The 24,432-nt window shown below is 42.2% G+C and overlaps 1 protein-coding gene across 6 annotated transcripts in view; it reads right to left on the reverse strand.

The window, feature by feature from the left end:
• Nucleotides 1-231: 231 nt before the first annotated feature.
• Nucleotides 232-24,432, reverse strand: part of FLRT2 (fibronectin leucine rich transmembrane protein 2) — a 104,779-nt gene continuing 80,578 nt past the window's right edge. For 4 of the 6 annotated variants that reach the window (XM_070415500.1, XM_070415474.1, XM_070415463.1 and 1 more), the window contains exon 2: nucleotides 232-7,023. In XM_070415500.1, coding sequence (XP_070271601.1) covers nucleotides 4,613-6,595 — 1,983 coding nt within the window. In that variant the 5' untranslated portion in view covers nucleotides 6,596-7,023 and the 3' untranslated portion in view covers nucleotides 232-4,612. Of the gene's footprint in view, nucleotides 7,024-16,864; nucleotides 17,620-18,005; nucleotides 18,110-24,432 lie in introns of those variants that run through there. The other 2 variants (XM_070415483.1, XM_070415492.1) reach the window with 2 other exon arrangements.

Consider the following 24,432-nt stretch of genomic DNA (forward strand, 5'->3'; position numbering starts at 1 on the left):
ACACAATTTAAGAAATAGAAGAGAACATGAAGATTTCATGTAAAACCCCTACATGAAAAGAGTCAAATGATCTTAAAACACCAACGCTGTCTTCAAGGTAGGAGAGAACAAAAATCCTATTCCCTCCTTCATTCCTGCCCGCTTCCTGTATGATCTAGAACCACCCCTCGTTTCTCTACCATTGACAAGCATTGGCTGTAACCCAATAAACTTACTCAGATAAACACAATGTGGTTTTCTTTTAAAATAAGCCTTTACTGAATATATCAACAAGGTACTGTATAGTGTAGAGTGAATTTGTAGTTAACAAAGTGTGCGACATGATAGGTCTCAGAGGGTGAGCGATGCAGAATCTTCCAGCCCCTTGCAGTCCCTTGTCAGCAAGAACACATGAAACACAAACCAGAAGCAAATCAACATATGATTCAAACAATAACACATCATCAGGGTTAACTTTCAGTGAAGATATACAGGTCCTCTGAGGGACACACAGTGGCAACGCCTTATTCTTGCCTCCGCAAGGTTATAAATCTGACATCCCATCTCTCTACCAATGCCCCAGCGTGTGTGTTTGTGTGTGCACACACGTGTTTTACACTTGGGTAAAAATGCCTGTTGCGATGGCCTTGCATTGTGCTCTTCTGGAGGGTGTGCTGCTAGGAAAACGAGGCGCTTAGCAAAATGACATGATTGGTGTGTTATAACAACAGTGTCATACGTGTACGAAACTTTCTCCCCACACTCAAGTGACAAGCTCCCCCATCACCAGTATTGTCTTTCTATCCTGATGAAGACATCAGAGAAGGATATAAATGACAGCTTTCTATATTAGAACTTTGAGTTAAAAATAAGAGCCTCAGGCAAGGGTTGACAGGATTGAGGACTGGGAGGGGTCTTTTGTTTGTTCTGTGTAAATATCTCTTTCCCAATTGGGCACTCTTTCCTGCTTTGCTTTCCCAGGCAGCTGGAAAAGTAAGCCAAGAGCAAAGTTATTCTCACCTTCTAAAGTGAAACGTAATGTCTCCTTGTTAAGAGTTAGAGAAAGGTGTTATGAACAAAGAAGTCAAAGGAAAGTAACCACTTCACTGTCGAAGTTTGCAATGGGTTCTGCAGCTGAGGTTCGCTGGTCAAGGACCACATCCGCTCCCTGTGTTTGGAATGGATGCTCTGCTCACATGAAGAGCATGTCCTCCGTGGGGAAGTCCTGACTCCTGTGAAATGTCTAGGACCATTACGACCTGCATTGGTAGGAAATGGACCTGTACTATTAGCTACATCATTAATACTTCTTACCAGACTGGTCACATTACACCTTTCTTTTTAACATCAGGAAGGGAATTTCTAATGTATTTTCAACCAACATCCAGGTAATTAGAAATTGTAATATTTCCTCACAGGGTAGAACGAGGGCAATACAGTCCAGTCTCTGCCTGTGACTGTCCCATGTGATAGGCCACTAATGTGTCTGATAGTTTTGAGGAAAGCCCAGGGTCCCACCATGATCAAACACATTTCCTTAAACAAGCAGGTATTAATGACGACCCTGGGCATGACTGATGGTCAGTAATATCTCTATGATCACGACTATGCCTATTCCTTTGAGAATTTCCTCTGCATGTTGGTGGCCTCCTCTCTGAAATCATCTCACTTGGTCAGACAGCATCAAGCTCTTTATAAGCCAGTGGGTATGGCTTTGCTCATGGTCTTGGCCTGCACCTTCAACTTTGACTCTCAGCTAAACACCTCAGAATACATAACGATGCCAGCAAAACAGGCCCAAATACAGCAAAGCATAATCCACTACTGATAGTTGTTTACCAGTTTTCCTAAAACACATACCACATTACAAATCCCACGATGTGTTTCTCATCTTGGTGTAGGTGAGCGCCTCGGTTATGTGATTACAAACCGAGACTGATTTTCATTTTGGCCATCTTTGTCATGTTGCACTACAAGATGTAACCAGATTCTCTCTCTTCAGGAGCATCTTCTAGCAAAGAAACCTTTTGCGATCATCCTGACCATTTCACATGACTAGTCCCCAATATACCACGTAAGCCCCCAATAATTCTGTGAATCTCATGAGATGTTAAAGAACCTCTCCAACCTTGGCCCAGAGTAAATCATTTTAGCAGCCAAATACCCCACTAGGGGTTGGAGACACACAACACAAATAAATAAGAGTGATTATTCTGTGAATAAAAGGAAAAACAACCTCAAAAGTCAAAGTACCATCATTTGAACACATAGTTTTATCTACACGGCCAAGGTGAAGAGGGTGGTGGAAGTGAATTATCCAGTTGAATACACAAAACCCCATGTCATTGTCCTGAAGTTTAGATGGTTCACTGCTTTACTGACCACCTGCACAGATTGTCTTATCCCTTCACTGTGTGGACCTAGCTCTAGAAAAGCAACAGCCAAAACTCACTAGCTAATCAACTAAAATGGAAATCAAAATCACTGTAGAATTAATTCAATTAATTCATAGTTAATTTCAGCTCAACTGACTACACAGTTTCAATTCTTGTGTCTAGAACATGATATCATCGGTTATGTTTTCTGCTTATTCTGAGGGACAAGGAAGGTTAAAACATATAAGTTGGGGCTATATTATTAAAGAAAATAAAGCTCTTACTATAAAGAAAAACTTGCATAGCATTTTATACCTAAACTTACAAAGAAGACACATCACAGTTCTATTGTGTTAAAAGTGAGTGACGGAGAGAGAGAGGGTGTGTGTGAGTGAGCGCAAGCATAAAATGATTGTGACATTAACTTTATGGGTCCCTAAAATAATGGCTAGTGGTAGAGGAAATATGCAACATAGAGTGATATGCCTGAATTTGACTTTGAAAAGAATTTTCCAAGGGTATATTTTTTTAGAAAATATATGAGATCTATAGCCCTTCTAAATCTAAAAGATGGAAAGGAGGAAATTATATATGCTTTCTGAAGATGGTCATTGCCTCAAAATGGTCCAGATTGAAGCACGAACATCCCTCTCTTCTCTATGCCCTCTGTTCTGTGCCCAGCCCTGCCAAAATTAGGGGGGAAAAAATCTTGGCTCTCTGACTTGTTCATTTTTCAACTTTTATCATGTTAATATAAGATTGATTATCCCTCCCCAATTCCCAAAGAAGAGGAACATCTGAGATTGAAAAGGAATAAATAAAATTTCAAAACGGGACAGAATCAAAGTCAATCCAAGGAGAGAACTCAATATTGCTTTTTTAAAAAAAATGCATTTTTTGGTCAGTTTTGCTGTGTCCTTATAGAATTATTAGCAGTGAAAATTAGTATGCATTTTAAAGTGTATATGGATATTTTGTGAAACCAAGACTGGCATCCATAACTTTCTTTTAAATTTTGACTAGAGTGGGGAGAAAAACAAACAGCATAAATAGCTAATTATGAAAATATATGTGAGGTGATTGGAAGACAAGAATTTGCGAGGGGTTAAAGGTATTAATTCAAGCTATTTCAACATGATACTAACAAAGGCAGTTGACAGTATAGCAGAACCACTGATTTCTTGCTGTTGTCTGAAAAGTATCAATACTTTTTAAATACCAAGCTGTTTTAGTATATTCCAAACACTGATGACCCCTTGTTTGTCTCAATATCATGTTGACATAGCTGCAGTGACTCTACCAAATAATTCTCATTATCAAAAATAATTCCATTCAATATAATCTTCCCATTATTTTTATTAGCCTCTTCTAAAAAAAGTATTCTAGAATATATCTCTGTTGAATGTGATTCAACCTGACATATACTTTGAATAGTAACACTTCTAAAGGGAATTTTCTTGCTGGGACATCGTACCTGTCCCCGAAGATGAGTGGAATCCGACTCGGGTCTCTAACTCTGTTATCACATAGGACCAGGGAAGCACGAGGAGTGATTTTTTATAAATTCCTGGTCAGAACACCAACCCCCAGGTTTGAGGGTCTGTTCAAAACTCGCCTCATTTTCTTGATGGCGCCAGTTTGGGTTAACTTATCATACAGGAACTGACTTCCTGGTGATGCTCTCTCCATTTCCTGCTTTGGGTCAAATCAGGGTAACTACCTCCTTTCTTATATTTTGGCATTTTTTTTAACTTTTCTTCCAGACCAGGAAGTATAGAAATAGCATGAAGATATCTGGGCCATCCTTTGTTTGACCCCTATTATTTCTCCTACCCCGATGAGTCCATTTTCATGGCCCCTTTCATCTGACCACCAGCTCTAGGAAAAGGAATGGATCCTGACAGCGTCAACAGCAAAGTGGTGAATGTGCATCGGAAGGAAGAATCACCGGTTCTCTCGCCTTGGCGTTGGGTTCTCTTTGTACAACCCTGTACAGTACTTCAGCAACTATATATATTTTTTGTAAGATTTAAAAAGCAAAGAGTTACAAAACCGTCTGTAATTAACTTGAAATAGAAAAGATAGCACTTTTTTTTTAAATCCCATTATATAGTACACCGTATAAATTACAGAGTATTCAAATGCACAAATGCATCTGAGTAACATTTATCAAATGTAATCTGCGTGTCTCTAGGCGCGCACACGTGTGTGTTCCCGGGAGTGTCCCCGGGCGCCGGCGTGACGCTGGCCCCGGACCGTCACGTGTGGCAGTGCTCCAGGTCTGGCACACTGCTGTTGCAGTATCGCATGTTGTTGGGGATGTGGCAGTCTGTGTAATTAATGCCCCCGTTTGGGGTGTAAATGGGCTGCAGTCTGAAATCTCCTTTAAGGAGCTGATCGTTATTTAAGGAGACGATCTGAAAGCTGGTTTCCGTCATCTCCAGGATGGAGTTGTCCTTCTTGGTGCCCGCCTCGCAGTAGTCATCTTTCCGCCGGCCGCGGTTGTATTTCCACTTCTGGGACGTGTAGCGCCCCTTTTTGTGCATGTGCCAGCAAAACACGCTGAGCAAGACCACGAGCACAAAGATCACGGCGCCCCCGATCAGGCCCGCCAGCAGGAACGGGGAGCCCAGGCTGTGGGGCGTCGTCTGCTCGTGGCTGGAGGCAGTGTTGCTGCCGTTGTTCAAATACGAGGCGTGGGTGGTGACCTCCGAGCAAATGGTGTCCTCCACGGCCCGGTAGTTAAAAGCATCCAGGGGCACCAGGCAAATCCGGTAGGTGGATCGGGGCTCCAAGTTGACCAGGCTCAGATGCTGCTTCTCCCCACTGACGATGCGCTCCTGAACGATGCCACCGACCAAACTGTGGCCCATTTTCACCCAGGTGAGTTTGTAGGCCATCACCGTGAAGAGAGACAGCCAGCTGACTTGAATGGAAGTGTCGTTCACAAAATGCACGGACAGCTGGATCCGCTCCGAAAGAGGCGGGGTCCCTCTTTCTCTGCCATCCCAGTCGGGGATCGTGGGGAGTTTGGAGGTGGTCGGAGTCGGAGGCGGGTAGCTTTTGCTAGGGGTGGGGACAGCGGGAGTGGGCGGCTCAGTGGTCGGAGCCGCGGTGCTGGGCGCTGGGGTGAAGACAGGCAGGCCGGGGGTCGTGGTGGGGCACGACAGAAGATTCATATTCAGCTCCCTGACGGCCATCCCCCGGACTTGCTCGGGGCCTTGGCACATGAAGCCGCGCACGTTGAGGGAGGAAGGGATGTATTTGAGCCACTCGGTGACCCACTTAATGCTGCAGTCACAGAACCAAGGGTTATTCCGCGCCGTGAGCTGCTTCAGGTTGGCGAGGTTGTCGAAGACCCCTTGGGTCAACACGCGCAGCTGGTTGTTGGAGATATCCAGCCGCTCCAGCTTGCGGAGGTTGGCGAAGGCGGTCAGGGGGATGTGGTTGATCTGGTTGTCCTGCAGATACAGCCGGAGCAGATGCGTCCCTGGGAGATCGGGCGGGGGGTGGGAGAGCGAGTTCCTCACCATGGAGAACTCCTTGAGCTTGGTGAGATGGCTGAAGGTGCCCTCGGCGATGCCCTTGTTGGTCAGGAGGTTCCCGTCCACAATGAGGCGCTCCAAGCTCGTGAGGTTCTGAAAGGCCATGTCTGAGATGACAGCGATCCGGTTCTCATCCACTCGCAGCTCCTGCAAGTCCACGGGGAGCCCGACGGGGACACTGCTCAGGTGGTTCTTGGAGAGAAACAGCAGCTTGAGGCTGATGGCCTCCCGGAAGGCCCCGTCTTCCACCCCCACCGTGGAGATGGAGTTGTCATCCAGGTGGAGCTCTTCCAGCTTCAGGAGCTGGGCGAGAGCCACCCGCGAGATGGTCTGAATGTTGTTTTCCTGCAAGTGGAGGACGCGGACGTTCTTGGGAAGGTTCATGGGAAACTCATCCAGTTGGTTGCCGTACAGGTAGACCGTGTGCACCGACTGGACGTTGTGCAGTTCTGCAGGGAACCCCGCGTTATTAATTTGGTTGTTGTGGAGGTAGAGTACGGTTACGCCCTCCGGGATCCCAAGAGGCACTGAGGTCAAGCTTCGCTCGTTGCAGTAGACGAAGTTCCGGTCGCAGCGGCACACGCTGGGGCACGCCAGGAGTTTGGACACTTGCGAGTAGAGCCCCAGGGAAATGAGAAGCCAAGATTTCAGGAGGAAGGCCCCATGGCTGGGCCACTGTGTGGTCTGCAGGCCCATTTCTGAAGTCCAGAAATAAAATACAATGTGCTGGACAAAAGAAAAAGATGAAAGAAAAAAAAAGCCAAACCAAAATGATTGGATGGGATCTGTCGAAGTCCAGAAATCCAACCAGAGGAAAAGTCCCAAAGGCCCGCGCTGGAAGGATCTTCCTGCGGCCTCTGGTCTTAGGAGCCTGGCGTGCCCTCCTTACTCTTGTCCTCCATGTGCAAAAAAAAAAAAAAAGAAAGGAAAAAAAAAAAACTTCAATAGAGAAAATTTTCTATACAGATGCTCCAAGCAATAATTTTCTGCACAGGCAACAAAGGAAGCCAAGTTATGAGCGCTCAATAGGGGCCCAGCTGGGCAGGCGGAAGACCCTTCTCCGGTTGTAATTCCGGGCAGCGTTAGTCAGCCTATGGCCTTCTCGGTTAAGCTCTATCTGCAACCTGTTGTAGGAAAGCAGAGAGAAAAAGTCAGTTAAGGGAAGTAATGCGGGAAGTGTTGACCTGATTGTACACCTTTCAAGAATGATGTAATTGGGACTAAATGACTAGAGGCAGGTGATTGGCATTAAGTGACACTTTAAGTAACAACGATTTAGTTGCAAAGGTATTCAAGAAATGAAAATGACTCAATTATCTTCCAAACAAAATCATACTGTTACCTCTTGCTACAGATGATCATATTGTGCGTTTTACAATCCCAATCAGCACCTTCTCTTCAGTACCTATTTGCATAACAAAATAGATAGGCACACTGCTAAACCCACTGAATTAAATATGGAGGTCACCTACAAATCCAACTGGTCCAAGTCTTATTTCAAGATGAGACAAGTGAACGAGGAACTAATAAGATTTAAGGAAAAACAATATGAAACCCTTTTGAGTTATAAACAAACCAATGCAAAATAGGGACTAACAAAGTCATTTTAAAAAAATGCAGCCTATATATATATATATATATATATATATATATATATATATATACTAGAGGCCCAATGCAGAAAATTCGTGCAAGGGTTTTGGCTCTCGCAGCCCCAGCTACTTCGGTGGGCCCTGACAGCCCTGGCTTTGTCTGGAAGGTCGTCTGGAAGGTCGTTTGGCTGTTCTGTTAATTAGCATATTAGCACTTTATTATATAGGAGATATATATGTATATATATTTGTATATATATACATATATATATATATATATAATTTTTTATTGATTTCAGAGAGAGAGAGAGAGAAAAAGATAGAAACATCAACGATGAGAGAGAATCATTGAATGGCTGCTTCCTGCATGGCCCCTACTAGGGATCGAGCCCAAAATCCAGGCATGTGCCCCAACTGGGAATCGAACTGTGACCTTCTGGTTCATAGGTTGACATTCAACCACTGAGCCACCATGGCCAGGCTAAAGATGCAGCCTTTTGATCTGACACCGTGATGAAGCACTATAAACATAAGGTGCCAACGCATGAGTGACGGCAGAGAAGAGATATTTCTTCCCCATTTCTTGCCTCCTCTCATCCTTTGTTTTTCTCCAAAATAGCTTACATCCGAATTACCAAGTAGAATGAGCAAACTCCAGTCCATAACACATTTTCACTTATCCTCTTTCGGGACCTCCAGGTATAGATGAGATATGCCACTGTGATCCCTTAGAGCAGTGGTTCTCAACCTCCTTGCCCTTTAAATACAGTTCCTCATGTTGTGACCCAACCATAAAATTTTCATTGCTACTTCATAACTGTAATGTTGCTACTGTTATGAATCATAATGTAAATATCTGATATGCAGGATGGTCTTAGGTGACCCCTGTGAAAGGGTCATTCGACAGCCAAAGGTTGAGAACTGCTGCCTTAGAGGGTTGCAGAGCTCATTATTGGGAATACATTATTTTTCAACAGCAGAACCTTCTTCCCACCTGTGAGTTTTTCCTTCTTTTAAAGAAGGACTTTCAGTAAACTTTGACATGAGAGAAGACACAGTTGCTGCGGAAGTGAAGGCAACCCACAGATAGAAATCTTGCCTTCATGCTCCAGGACGTGTCTCATCTGTTTTGAGATTAGAGCGGTAAAGGAGCTAATTGAAAGGTGCCAGATTTGATTTTCCTATAGGATAAGCTAACATGACAGGACATGGAAAGCTATGAGTCTCTTAATTCTCACCAATATCCAGAGATTGAAATAACCTATATGAAAACGCACGGAGGAACTATTTGAAATTGTTCCCTTAGCTATCTTTAGAAAGATAATTAAAAGAAAACACACACCATTCTAAGTGCTATTGAAGTGTCAAGGATATCGTAAATGTCTTCTACAATTTAAAAAATGGTGAACCATCTAAAAATGTCTTTCATGACCAAAATGGTCAAATTGATTACTTATTGTTCAGAAACATTTTCTTAAAAAAAAAAGGAGCGGGGGGGGGGGGGGGGGGGAGTCTCTTTCTAGGCATAAACAGATGGATGTGTCAAACATTATTTAATTTGTTAAACTTACAGATATATGGTTTGTCACTGAACGGGAGCCATCCCCTCTAGAAAAATCCCTCTATGGTTGCCCTAGCCGGTTTGGCTCACTGGATAGAGCGTCGGCCTGGGGACTAAAGGGTCCCAGGTTCGATTCTGGTCAAGGGCATGTACCTTGGTTACAGGCACATCCCCAGTAGGGGGTGTGCAGGAGGCAGCTGATCAATGCTTCTCTCTCATCGATGTTTCTAACTCTCTATCCCTCTCTCTTCCTCTCTGTAAAAAATCAATAAACTATATTTTAAAAAATCCCTCTAAGGTTAAAAAATAATTTATAATACAACTAAGGGTTGTATTATAAGAAAAATGAGTTTAATGCCATACACTTGGTGCCTTCTTTAGCTTAGGTTTCACATTTTCAAACCATCTCAATGTTCCCCAATAGCCTGCTACTCAAGTATGATCCTTGGTCCAGGACCATAACCTTGACCTACATGTTAGTGAGAGCCTCGGGTGTGCGCATTGAGATCTAAGAAGCACTGTCCTACACACAGTGCCATCTCATTTACTCATTCAGTTTTAGTTTATTACATGCAGAATGAGTGGAAACCCATGATGTCAAATGACTCTTTTGAGAAAAGTAAAGGCATAAGGCTTACTAACCACTTCTGTCCCTAAGAGATAGACTCAAATGACATCTGACGTGCAAATGACATTTTATAGGTGGGCCAGTGCAATGACGACATATGTCACGTGGTCTCAGCAGACTGTCACCTGGCCTCAGCGGATTCCTGAAGAGTGTTTATCTGACTGACAAGCACTATGTCTGGTCTGAGTCATTTGTAATCAGGACTCTATTTGCATGATTTATTGAAGAACAAAAAACTGTGCAGTGTTATTAGCATTTACTCTTCCAAGGAGGGAGGAAATGGAGACTGAAAGAATAAAATCTAGTCTGTTTTTGAGTCCTCCACAGGAAGCTTCCAAGCATGATAGTAACCCACAGTGAATAAACCTTTCCTAAGGGGGGAAAACAGCTGCTCCAGGGGCTCTAAGTAAGTTCTACATAAAAAACAGTAGATGCTTAACTGTGCTGACTTGCCAAGATTTTAGGGCCTGAGAAACAATGAACCAATACTTGAGGGTGACAGAATTGACTTGGAAAGTTCCTCAGCTAACAGCCTCTCTAGGCAATAATCACTGGGAGTGACCACAGTGCTCAGGACTGGACCTGGGGACTCTCATTATGTACCCAAATTGTAAATCTTCCACCTGCCTGAGCTGTGTCCTCTGCAGGAAGGGAGTAAGTCCCTCTGCCCAGGCCTTGCGCCCTTGCAGGTGTATGCTACTCAGGAGTGCTTCTTCTCTAATTGCATAAGAAGAGGATTCGATCCTGAGGAGGGCTCCCCACCAGATTGCAGGGCAAACAGTTACTGTGTATCCACCTTCCTAGGAGAAAAGTCCAATCTAGATCACAATATTCTGATCAGCTATGACAAGTGCAGTTTGGAGTGACAACAAATTCTCAGGGTTTTCGCGGAGCTTCCTGGGAACCCCGCAAAATAACAGTGCACACTAGATTTTTTTCTCATCCTTGGATCAACAACAGCCTTCATATTATGTCAGCCAATATACTGTCTCTTCATGCAAAGTAGCTCAAGTGTAAAATCACGAACACGTAGAAAAAGACATTTTTGAATTTCAGGAGGCTAAAATGTCCTCTATATTTTCAGCTCTGATTCCTACTGAATATTGAAGACAGAAATCTTGTTAGACCTCGAGCTAGAGACTGTAATTACAGAGAAAGTTGTACAGAGCAATAGCCAACAGACAGGGCCCTGAGTTCGTATTCTACCGCTGACCCTCAGTGGCCATAGGACTTCAGATAAATTAACCTTTTAAGTCTCGGTCTCCCCATAAGAGAAATGAGTTTCTAACTCACAGCACTCTTGAAAGGATTAAGTTTGATAATATTGTGAAAAGCTTATATAGTGCCTGACACATTGCAAAAACGTAATAATTACAAACTGTTATTCTCTGTGTACTTATTATTGGTACTATCCAAAGAGGTAAGCTCCAGTATATAAAACAAAATAAAATCACCTTTGACCTGCCACCATCTGTGCCCATTCATTTACCCCAGGATTTCTCAACCTCAGAACTACTGACATGTTGAGCCCGATAATTCTTTGGTTATGGAGCTGCCATAATCACCCAAACATGTCTCTAAACCAGCCGTGGGCAAACCACGGCCCGCGGGCCAGATCCGGCCCGTTTGAAATGAATAAAACTAAAAAAAAAAAGACCATACCCTTTTATGTAATGATGTTTACTTTGAATTTATATTAGTTCACACAAACACTCCATCCATGCTTTTGTTCCGGCCCTCTGGTCCAGTTTAAGAACCCATTGTGGCCCTCGAGTCAAAAAGTTTGCCCACCACTGCTCTAGACAATGCCACATAAATGTTCCCCAGGATGCACATCTCCCCAGGTTGAGAAACATTGATCTGCCCCCTCATCTGAGCACCTGAAAAGGTTGACATTATTATTCTGATTTTACAGAGAAAATTAAAGGTCCGTTTCTAATGAACAAAACCTAAAAATGCTCCTTGCCGCACATACTGAAAATGCAGTATGTTTTTCATTCATTTCCTCAACCAATATTTACTGGGCACTAGACTGAGGTACAGTCTTTTGCAGAGCTGATGTGGTTTTTGTGAGGCTTAAAGTTTAGTGACTGGAGAAGACTGGATAAGCAGGGAATTACGGTACTGCGTAAAGAGCACCAACTTTGCGGTATCCGAGAATTACGGTACTGTGTAAAGAGCAGTAACCTATCCCATGGGTTATCAGGCAAAACACTGATGGAGAAGGATCATCTATGTGACCACCTGAAAGATAAGAAGCTGCAAGCAAGGTAGGATTCCAGAAGTTCTGCATATGGATCCAAGCTGGTTGTAATGTTGGTCAAGAGGCAACACTCAGCCCAGCTGAGAAAAAGAAGAAAACTCGGACTGCACAGCCCTTTGCCCCAACTCTGTCTGCTCCTCACTGAGGTAGTCCAGTTTCTAGAAGGTCATAAATGAGCCCATGTTTCATAATCCCTAGCCATTTCCTTTGTAAGTCTCTACTGCTGGGAATAAAAAGATTCTGCTTCACAGGATGGATTTCAAAGATTGAGAGCCAAAGGGATGGTGTTTCTTTTTTTTTCCTTTCCTATTTGTTTGAATGCTGCATTGACTATGTTTCCCCTCCAGGAAACTGGAGATTACGAGGGCTGGCTCCATGGAAGGCGCTAGGTAAAAACATAAATTTGTATTTAAAAGCAGAAAACACAGTTTCAAAAACCTGGGTGTAAATCAATGCACAACCACCGCTCTCTGGAGAACAGCAAGACCGGGCCCTGCCAATCCGTTGAAGATGACAGTAACAGCAGTTCTTCCAGCTACTTTACTTTAACTCTTTTCCTGGGAACTTAGACTCGAAGCACACAAATCATGGAAAAGCGTTCTGCAAAGTGTTTCCCTCCTAGTGCTGCCTAAGAAGATTTCTTTTTAATTAATTCCAGGAGCCTCTATTCCAGGAGCGCTTAATAAACTCAGGCTATAAAAATCATAGTTCAGAACATAGGAACTGTCCATAAGCACTGGCGATGGCGTAATATAATGATACTAGGACAAACCTAATAAAATCTTAATGGTTTCAGCATTGGCTGGATTGTGACCAGACAGCACAGTGTGTGTGACGCGGTACAAATGCAAAAGCTCACACGGAGAGGGATTCTCCTAGAGGTTTCCTAGGGTACGTGGGACTCCGAGCTTCTGGAGGTAGGCAGTCTGTGCTTAAAATCAGACACACGCAGGTGCAGGATCCACAGGCCTCCCTACACTACAAATGTGTCTGTTGCAATCTGGAAACACTAAAGCAATTTTAGGTCTTGCGCACATTTCCACATTCCGGAGGATAGGTTATAAATACTGTGCATACGACAATCAGGAGAGCGCTATAGTTAGTTGGCCAAGATGTGGGGATTAGCAGAGGAATTTGGAGGAATATATAACAATAGTCACCCCCTCACTTGAAATCACTTTTCCATCTCATTCACTGAACCTCAACCAAGCCCCTTAGAGTTTCTCATTAGGCAAATATTTTTCTTTGTTAAGACAAAGAGAGAGAAAGAAGGGAAGAGAGAAGGAGGGAAGGAAAGAAAGGAAACACTTTATTTAAACAGTTGACAATTTCCTGGCTCCGGTCCATCTAGAATTGAAAACATTAAAATTTAACCCAAAAAAAAGCTATTCTCCCGGCAAGCATAAAACTTTCTAACACATTTGAAGAGTTGTTCTCCCAAGATTTCCAAAGCAGTTGGTTCAAATAATAGGGATAAGCTTAGAACAAGCAAGCAATGTTACAAATTCAAATGCATAAACTTTGAAGACACATTCATCACTGCCACAGGCTGCTCTAAATCTCGCAATCCACTGACCATTCCTTGGGTCCATTAAAATCTGCATAATCTAAACTACAGACTGAGCCTTTAGAGCAGGGGTCCTCAAACTTTTTAAACAGGGGGCCAGTTCACTGTCCCTCAGACCATTGGAGGGCCAGACTATAGTTTAAAAAAAAACTATGGCCAAAACCGGTTTGGCTCAGTGGATAGAGCGTCGGCCTTCGGACTGAAAGGTCCCAGGTTCGATTCCGGTCAAGGGCATGTACCTGGGTTGCGGGCACATCCCCAGTGGGAGATGTGCAGGAGGCAGCTGATCGATGTTTCTCTCTCATCGATGTTTCTAACTCTCTATCTCTCTCCCTTCCTCTCTGTAAAAAATCAATAAAATATATTTTAAAAAAAAACTATGAACAAATTCCTATGCACACTGCACATATCTTATTTTGAAGTAAAAAAACAAAACGGGAACAAATACAATATTTTATTTGCATGTGGCCTGCAGGCCGTAGTTTGAGGACCCCTGCTTTAGAGTCTTCGATAAATCCAATGGTGAACAAACACTAACACAGAAGAACTTTATTGAGACAGCAGCAATTGAATTAAAGGAAAGAAAAAAGTACATGGTCCATAAAGAATGAACCCACTACGGCTAATCTACATACTTTGAAACCATTTCAAAGAGTTCATTAAAGTTCATTTATTCATACATTCATTTGCTCAAAGAAACAGATACTGAGCACCTCCTGTTTCAGGCATGAAAAAGAGACAATTTCTTAAACTCTCATCTTTGTGAGAGATTTTTCCCAGCATCTGATCCAGCGATTCCCCAACCCCAAGAGTCATCCAAAACACTGGAGGAAGGTAATGAAAATTGAAGATTTCTGGGTCGCACTCCTGCAGATTCTAGTTTGATAGGTCTTCAAAGAAGACTGGGCATGTACATTTTATCAACTTTCCCCATTTGGGTCTGATGATTAGCCACTTTAAGGTTCTACTAACCAGACACTCACTATCAGAAATTGCTTTCAGGGCATCGAGACAACTGGTCTTTCTCTCTTCTGGATCAAACCAACATGTGAGAGGAAGGTACAGAACAAAGGGCTGGGAGTCAGAATTCAGCTTTGATCACAGCTCAGCCACTCATTAATAGCATGACAATGGGCCCTTGATTTAACCTCTCTGAATCTCACTTTTTTCATCTCAAGAGAGGATAATAAGCCATGCTTATAAAATTGTTGGGAGGACTAGTTATAATGCATATAAAGTAACTAAGAGTGGCAAGTAGGGATTAAGGAAACAATAAATTGTCATGTAAGAGAGGTACAGACAGTATAATGAATGACCTGAATAGCTTCCCCACTTATCAGCTATGCTAACCTGAGCACCTTGCTTTACCTCCCTATGCCCCAGTGAACTCATATGTAAAGTGGAGAAAGTGATCGTATTAATCTCTCACTGTTTAAGTAATTGTAAGGCTATAAAGTACTTAGAATATTATCTAACCTGGAAAACATAAACTAATTATGTGCTGGTCAGTCCTGCATAAAAAGCAATTATAACAACAATGAAATACTACTCAGCCATAAAAAAAGAATGATATCTTGCCATTGTTAACAACAAGGATGGACCTTGAAGGCATTATGCTGACTAAAGAAGTCAGACAAAGACAAATACCATATGATTTTACTCATATGCAGAATCTAAAACCAAACCAAACCAAACTCATGGATAAAGAGATCATTGATGGTTACTAGAGGGGAATAGTGCTGGCTGGGAAAGGGACAAAATGAGTGAACAGAGTCAATTAAAGGGTGAAAATGGAAAATAGACTCTTGGTGGTGATGACTTTATAGTTCATATGATGTCCAATTACATGCTGTACCCCTGAATTTATATAATGTTATATACCAAGTTTACCTCAATAAAAAAAGTAACAAAAGCCTCTTGTTCCAGAGCTTTTGTCTCTAATATGGTCGAGAGTTGGTTCGTTTGAATCCATCAAATTTTACAGTCCTCTACCTTTCATTCGCTGTTTGGATCACAGTTCTTTCTTTTGGAGATACACACATACACCTTCCCACCCATTATCCCTGCAAATATGTGGAGATGCTTATTGGGTCTCTGAAATCTTCTCCTTTCCTGTGTAAAAGTTCTGTTTGTTCCACATCCTTCAGACTCTTTGCAATGGTAAAGCCTTCACTGGTAATATTTTTCTTGATATGTGTTACCCAGAATGGGGAGGAAAAGCCCACAATGTGGTCTGACCAGCACCAAGTACAGCCCAGCAAATACTTGGGGGCATTCCCACTCCCTGCCAGGCATAGTCTAGTTACTAGAAAGATAACCATGGCACCACCCCTAGTATTGAAAAGAGCTCCATGCCAGATCAAATAACTCTTTGAATAAAGCTCTTAAATTCCCAAATCATTTTAATGTTTCATTTTATTTACTTCCACAACAACCCATAAGAAATATGTATATCAAGTCCACATAAATAAAATAAATTACCTGAAGCCATATAGGTGGTTTGGGTAGAGAATGGTATTATAAATTTCCTGTAAGAAAATACTAGCTTCAGGTGGGATGTTATAAATGCTATTAATTATAATGGTATTAAAACCAACATTTACTTATCTGTAAAAATGAAAGCCCTGCCCCACTATTTAAACTTATAAAACCAGCAGTTTCCTGACACTGGAAGCGGGTAACACTTCCAAGCTGGACTTGTGTACAGGTGAAGGGTAATTGGGTAGGTACCCATTATCCACTCTCCCCCAACCACCGCAGGGAGTGGGGGACCAGTGGCCTGGCTGCCTAGCCAAAGGGCAGCACCGCGGTGCCAAAGATCAGGAGTGTCTAAAAGACTTGACAGCTATTTACAGAATGATAGCAAGACAGACAACAAGGTGTCCTTGCTTACCTCAGTGTCAGAGTCCCAAGTTCTCTGCCACTACATTCTATAGCTTGAGAAAGTCTTTCTGTGTAGCCATTGTGGAAAAAGCTGTTGAAGGTGAACCTATTCACCAAGTGCCCAACATATGGCCACCTTATGTATGTATACTAACCACTAAGGATGAGACATCACAGGTATCATGAGTTCCTTGAATTTCAAAGGAAAAAAAATCTGTAGAAAGTGGCATCAGTAATCCACTAAACAGAAAATGTAGGGGAAATGTTGCTAGATCTGCTTTAGCTCCACAAAAGACAGTGTCCAGGCAATCCCAGAAGAGAATTTAACTCCAGAAAGTCTGAAAGATTTCTCCTTCCATCTTCCACTCTACAGTTCAAACATGCAGTGGTCATTCTAAATGTGAGTGTCCCTTTCTCTGCTGCCCCCCATCCAGTCATGCACCCAAGTGCAATCTCCCAGCATTTATTTACCTGGAGTGGGGAAGGAGAGAATAAGTCATCCTGCCTCTCTCTTCTTCCCCGCCTTTCTGTATTGGAAGGAAGCTATGTTAGCATAGAACAGAGAGTTGTTGCCAAACATATGAGTCTACCTGAATCTGTACCCACTTTCTTTTCTTTAAAGATTGACCACATGTTTACTCTCCTAGAGCCCTTGCCCTCCAGGCCTCTCCAGAACATAATTCTCTATCTCCTCCTTCCCTGTGTGCATAACCTCTTGCTCTCAAACTGGATCCACTTTTGCACCTTCTCCAGTATTTTTGACTTAAAAATAATCCCCAAATCCCATCCCCCAGCTGTTGTCACATTTCTCTCCTTACTTTTTGCCAAATTCCTAAAAGGAATAGGCTGTCATTAATATCTCTGTTTACTCACCTCCCACCCATCTCTCACCATCACAGCCCACACTGGTTCCTGCCCTAGTTTCCCAGAAGCATCTCTCACTGATGCCAACATTCGGCCCCAGGTTGCAAAATGCAAAGGGTGTTGCCTGTCTTCCTCCTACTTGAGCTCCCAGCATTATTTAACTTGTTGTGCATACCCTTCTAGAAACATCATCATTCCTTTGTTGCTATGGCATCTAGTGTGCTGGTTTTCTTTCCATTCTCCCTGCTATTTCCTATTCTGCAGGCTCTCCCTCTTCAATTCTAGCCATTCCGTGTGAGTCCAGGAAGCTCGGGTCCAGGCACTGGTCTTACTTTCCCTCTGTAAGACATGGTCTCCAAGCTTTAAGCTTAAATTATCATCTTATGCAAATACATCATTAAATCTCCATCCTAGACAGTCCTCTCAGCTCCTTACCTGTACATCCCAACACCCCTTGACTTATTCTCTTTGGGGTTTCAAGATCACTTTCAAGTTAGCATTTCAGATATTTTGAATAACTTTACATGCACTGACTCATAATAAAGCAATGCATTTTGTATTGTTATTGCTCCCAAAGAAGGAATGCAGTGGTCATTCTGAAGTTAAATAGCTTCTCCAGAGCCAATCAGCAGATAAGTGAGGGGGATGAGATTTGAACTTGGGCATGGACTGGAGAGCCTTGCTCCTGACCCACGTCCTGCCTCCTTGTAAGCTCCATGCAGCTGGAGATGGCTCTATTTTTACTCACTATTATTTCCCCGGAGCCTAGAGCAGCAAGTGGCTGGCATTCCAGAAGTGTCTGTAGAATGAATGAAAGAATCAGATGATTGCTTTGTTTGAAGACGCGCTCTGTAAAATCTCTTTGACATTTTCAGTCTGAGGTCCCATAAGGAATCATCCAGTCTGAGGAATCATCAAGATTAATATCTCAGAACAGCCTTCAAGGGGTTTAAGCTACACTAACCTATCCAGAGAGACTGAGGAATAGATGGAGAAATGGATGGATAGTCCCTGAACACAAAGAAGCTCGATGCCCTTAGAAAAAGGTGTAGAAATGCAACTGGAAAATAACTACGACAGCACTATTTTTGTTTTACAAAATCACATCAAATTATGTGCCTTTATTGACCAACAGTACTGCTGACATGGGTCAGTCTAACCCACGGGAAATTTCATTTGCTGAAAGGTATGTCTGACCATTGTGGACAAAAACACTGCAGTTTGATGACATTTATGACCTGAATTTTGGTCTTTGTAATCTACAACACACACACACACACACACACACACACACACACACACACACACAATGCATGTTTCTGCTCATATAATACAAATGGCTTATATATTTGCATAGATTCACTGTGACAGTTGAACTGTGCTTTAAAGTATACCACTGTACTGCTCCAGAGAGTTAGAATCAATACAAAATAGGCCTGTGTCTTTGAGAGCTATAAAAACGTGTATGCACTAATTTGGAAGAATATATGCACCCCATGTTCATTTTAGCATTATCTGCAATAGCCAATATCTGGAAACAGCCCAAATGCCCATCAATAGATGAGTGGGTAAAAAAGCCATGGTACATTTACACAATGGAATACTACAGGGCCGTGAAAAATAAGGAAATCTTACCTTTTGCAACAGCACAGATGGACCTGGACAGTATTATACTGTTATACTAAGTGAAATAAGACAGTCAGAGAAAGAAAATTACCATATGATTTCACTTATATGTGGAATCTAATGAACAAAATACACTAACAAAATAGAAATAGGGGAGAAGCAAGATGGCGGCGATATAGGCAGACGCGTCCCAGGTCTTGTCCCGGAGCAAATGGAGTAAGCAGCTGAAACTAATAACACCCACCCCGAATTGGCAAATTTACTCAGCTGGTGAGACGGTTTGCAGCCGGGAAGGGCAGACCTCCCCTGGAAAGGTTAAAAACCAGGGATCTGGGCAGGAAAGTTTGCCAGACCTGAGCCCAGAGGGTCGGAGGGAGACCGCATGGCAGACAGCCGCGTCTCTTGGGACAGACACAGACCCTGACCAGGGTAAGGAGTGCCGCGGGTTTGCTGGCGCCAGGAGATTTGAGATTTGGATTTTGTGATTGCGGAGAACTGAGACTAAAGGGGGCATCCTGAGGAACTGATCAGACCATGCAGTGCCCATAAGAGAGGAGCGTTTCCCAGACCATGCAGTGCTGGTAAGAGAGGAGCGTTTCCCAGACTGATCCAAGCAACAGCAGCCCCCTGATCACCGCAGCCTCCTGATCACCACAGCCTCCTGATCACCACACCCTCTGTCTGTGGAACAGCAGCTGTACGTGAAGCCTCCCCCCACCAGCCAGAAGAGCCAACACAGCTGTGAACAACACCCACCAGAGGAGCTGCTGCCAACTGGAAAGCAGCTGCTACCGCAACCGTCTGAGCAGCAACCACAACCCAAGGAGCCCCTGCCACCCAGGGAGCAGCCACTGAACATCTCAACATCTACATATGTCAGCGAGATCAAACATGGGTAGGCAAAGAAACCCCCAAAGGAAAGAAAAGGAGGACTCGCCAGAAAAGCAGCTAAGTGAGACAGAGATATGCAACATGACGGAAAAAGAATTCAGAATAAGGTTCCTAGAGTACATGCACCAGATGTTCAAGAAGCAAGAAGAAACAGATGAAAAACTCAACTACTTATGCAAGAAGCTAGAAGAAACAGATGAAAAAATCAACAACTTAAGTAAGTCCCAAGAAGAAATGAAGAGCGACATAGCTTCAATAAAAAACTCCATTGAAAGCATCAACAGTAGACTGGGAGAAGCGGAGGACCGAATTAGTGAATTAGAAGACAAGGAAGCAAAACACACTCAAACTGTACGGCAAATGGAGAAAAAAATTAAAAGACAGGAGGAGAGCCTAAGGGAGCTTTGGGACAACATGAAACGAAACAACATACGAATAATAGGGGTGCCAGAACAACAGAAAGATGAACATGGATTAGAAAACCTATTTGAAGAAATAATATCAGAAAACTTCCCTGAGGTGGGGAAGAAAAAAGTCACACAAGCCCAGAGAGTCCCAAACAAGGTGAACCCGAAAAGACCCACACCAAGACACATCATAATTACCATGGCAAATGTTCAGGATAAAGAGAGAATCTTACAGGCTGCAAGAGAGAGACGGAAAGTAACATATAAGGGATCTCCCATTAGATTATCAAATGATTTCTCAACAGAAACACATCAGGCCAGAAAAGAATGGACGGAAATCTACAAAGTGATGCAAAGCAAAGGACTGAATCCAAGAATACTCTATCCAGCAAGGCTATCATTCAAAATTGAAGGGGAAATAAGAAGCTTCACAGACAAAAAAGGGCTAAGGGAGTTTATCACCACCAAGCCAGCCATGCAAGAAATGCTAAAGGGACTGGTGTAAAAAGAAGAAATATCAAGTTCAGAAAGAAAACAGCCACACACACACACACAAAAAAGAAATGGCTACAAACATATACCTTTCAATAATAACTTTAAATGTAAATGGACTAAATGCTCCAACCAAAAGACATCGAGTGGCTGAATGGATAAAAAAACATGACCCATACATCTGCTGTCTACAAGAGACCCACCTCATTAGAAGGGACTCACACAGACTGAAAGTGAAGGGATGGAAAAATATCTTTCACGCAAATGGAAAGGAAAAGAAAGCTGGGGTAGCAATACTTATATCTGACAAAATACATCTCAAAGTGAAGGCCATAACCAGATAAGGAAGGCCACTTCATAATACTAAAGGGATCAATACAACAAGAAGATATAACCCTGGTAAACATATATGCACTCAATGCAGGAGCACCCACATACATAAGAAAACTTCTGGAAGATATCAGGGGAGAGATCGACAACAATACAATCATAGTAGGGGACTTTAATACACCACTGACATCACTGGATAAATCCGCTAGACAAAAACTCAGCAAAGAAACAGCAATCCTAAATGACTCACTAGATCAGATGGACTTAATTGACATCTTCAGAACACTTCACCCCACAGCTGCGGAATATACATTCCTCTCAGGTGCTCATGGGACATATTCAAAAATAGACCACATATTGGGTCACAAGCAAAGTCTCCACAAATTCAAGAAGATTGAAATCATAAAAAGCTTCTTCGCAGACCACGATGGTATAATGTTAGAAATAAACTACAATAAAAACAACCCAAAATACTCAAACACTTGGAAGCTGAATAGCATGTTATTAAATATTGATTGGGTTACCGATGACATCAAAGAAGAAATTAAAAACATCCTGGACACTAATGACAATGAAAACACAACAATCCAAAACCTCTGGGACACAATGAAAGCAGTCCTGAGAGGGAAGTTTATAGCTCTACAGGCCTATCTCAAAAAACAAGAAAAAATGGTAGTCAATCATCTAACTCTACAACTCAAAGAATTAGAAAGAGAGCAACAAGAAAACCCCAGAGTGAGCAGAAGGAAGGAGATAATAAAGATTAGAGCAGAAATCAATGAAATAGAGACCAAAAAAACAATACAGAAAATCAATGAAACCAAGAGCTGGTTCTTTGAAAGGATAATCAAGATTGACAAACCCCTAGCCAGGCTCACCAAGAAGCAAAGAGAGAGGTCCCAAATAAACCAAATCAGAAATGATAGAGGCGAAATAACAACAGACCCCACAGAAATACAAATGATTGTTAAACAATACTACGGGCAACTCTACTCCAACAAACTAGACAACCTGGAGGAAATGGACAAATTCCTAGAAAAATACAACATTCCAAAACTCAATCAGGAAGAATCTAAAAACCTCAATAGGCCAATAACTATGGAAGAAATTGAAGCAGTCATCAGAAAGCTTCCAGCAAACAAAAGCCCAGGGCCAGACGGCTTCACAGGGGAGTTCTACCAAACATTCAAGGAAGAACTAAAACCTACCCTCCTCAGACTACTACAAAAAATTCAAGAGGAAGGAACGCTTCCAAGCTCATTCTATGAAGCCAGCATCACCCTAATACCAAAACCAGGTAAAGACATCACAATGAAAGAGAATTACAGGCCAATATCCCTCATGAACATAGATGCCAAAATCCTCAACAAAATCTTAGCAAATCGGATCCAGCAGTACATCAGAAGGATCATACACCATGACCAAGTAGGATTTATCCCAGAGATGCAAGGATGGTACAACATCCGTAAATCAATAAATGTGATACATCACATAAACAAATTGAAAGAAAAAAACCACATGGTCATATCAATTGATGCAGAAAAAGCATTCGACAAAATCCAACACCCATTTTTGATAAAAACTCTCAGAAAGGTGGGAATAGAAGGATCATACCTCAACATAATAAAAGCCATATATGACAGGCCCACAGCCAACATCATACTCAATGGACAAAAACTAACACCATTTCCCCTAAGAACAGGACAGGGATGCCCACTCTCACCACTCCTGTTCAACATAGTACTGGAAGTATTAGCCATTGCAATTAGGCAAGAAGAAGAAATAAAAGGCATCCAAATTGGAAAAGAGGAAGTAAAACTGTCCTTATTTGCAGATGACATGATATTATACATACAAAACCCTAGAGACTCCATCAAAAAGCTACTAGACTTAATACATGAATTTGGCAATGTAGCAGGATACAAAATTAACCCCAAGAAATCTGAGGCATTTCTATACACCAATAGTGAACTTTCAGAAAGGGAGATCAGAAAAACAATCCCATTTACCATCGCACCAAAAAAATTAAGATACCTAGGAATAAACTTAACTAAAGAGGTTAAAGACCTCTACTCAGAAAACTACAGGACGTTGAAAAAAGAGATAGAGGAAGACATAAACAGATGGAAGAACATACCATGTTCTTGGATTGGTAGAATCAACATCATTAAAATGTCCATACTACCCAAAGCAATCTATACATTCAATGCACTTCCCATTAAAATACCAATGGCCTTCTTCAAAGATCTAGAACGAACTCTCCAAAAATTCATCTGGAATAAAAAAAGACCCCGAATAGCTGCAGCGATCCTGAGAAAGAACAAAGTAGGTGGGATCTCAATGCCAGATATCAAGCTGTATTACAAAGCCACTGTTCTCAAAACTGCCTGGTACTGGCACAAGAACAGACATATAGATCAGTGGAATAGAATAGAGAGTCCAGAAATTAGCCCGAACCAATATGCTCAATTAATTTTTGACAAAGGAGGCATGAACATACAATGGAGCCAAGATAGTCTCTTCAATAAATGGTGTTGGGAAAATTGGACAGATATATGCAAGAAAATGAAACTAGAGCACCAACTTACACCTTACACAAGAATAAACTCAAAATGGATAAAGGACTTAAATGTACGACAGGAAACCATAAAAATTCTAGAAGAACACAAAGGCAACAAAATCTCAGACTTATGCCAAAACAATTTCTTCACTGATACAGCTCCTAGGGCAGTTGAAACTAAAGAGAAAATGAACAAATGGGACTACATCAAAATAAAAAGCTTCTGCACAGCAAAAGAAACCATCAACAAAACAACAAGAAAACCCACCTCGTGGGAAAACATATTTGCCAACGTCATATCTGATAAGGGCTTAATCTCCAAAATTTATAGGGAACTCATACAACTTAACAAAAAGAAGATAAACAATCCAATCAAAAAATGGGCAAAGGATCTAAATAGACACCTTTCAAAAGAGGACATTCAGAAAGCCAAGAGACATATGAAAACATGCTCAAAGTCACTAATCATCCGAGAGATGCAAATCAAAACAACAATGAGGTACCATCTCACACCTGTCAGAATGGCCATCATCAACAAATCAACAAACGACAAGTGCTGGAGAGGATGTGGAGAAAAAGGAACACTTGTGCACTGCTGGTGGGAATGCAGACTGGTGCAGCCACTATGGAAGGCAGTATGGAGGTTCCTCAAAAAACTGGAAATGGAACTCCCATTTGACCCTGTGATCCCACTTCTAGGAATATATCCCAAAAAACCAGAAACACCAATCAGAAAGGATATATGCACCCAGATGTTCATAGCAGCACAATTCACCATAGCTAAGATCTGGAAACAGCCTAAGTGCCCATCAGTAGATGAATGGATTAGAAAACTGTGGTACATCTACACGATGGAATACTATGCTGCT

This window comes from Myotis yumanensis, unplaced genomic scaffold, assembly GCF_028538775.1.
Source record: "Myotis yumanensis isolate MYYU_CA2020_CCGP unplaced genomic scaffold, mMyoYum1.0.hap1 SCAF_1, whole genome shotgun sequence".
NCBI classification, from domain to species: Eukaryota; Metazoa; Chordata; class Mammalia; order Chiroptera; family Vespertilionidae; genus Myotis; species Myotis yumanensis.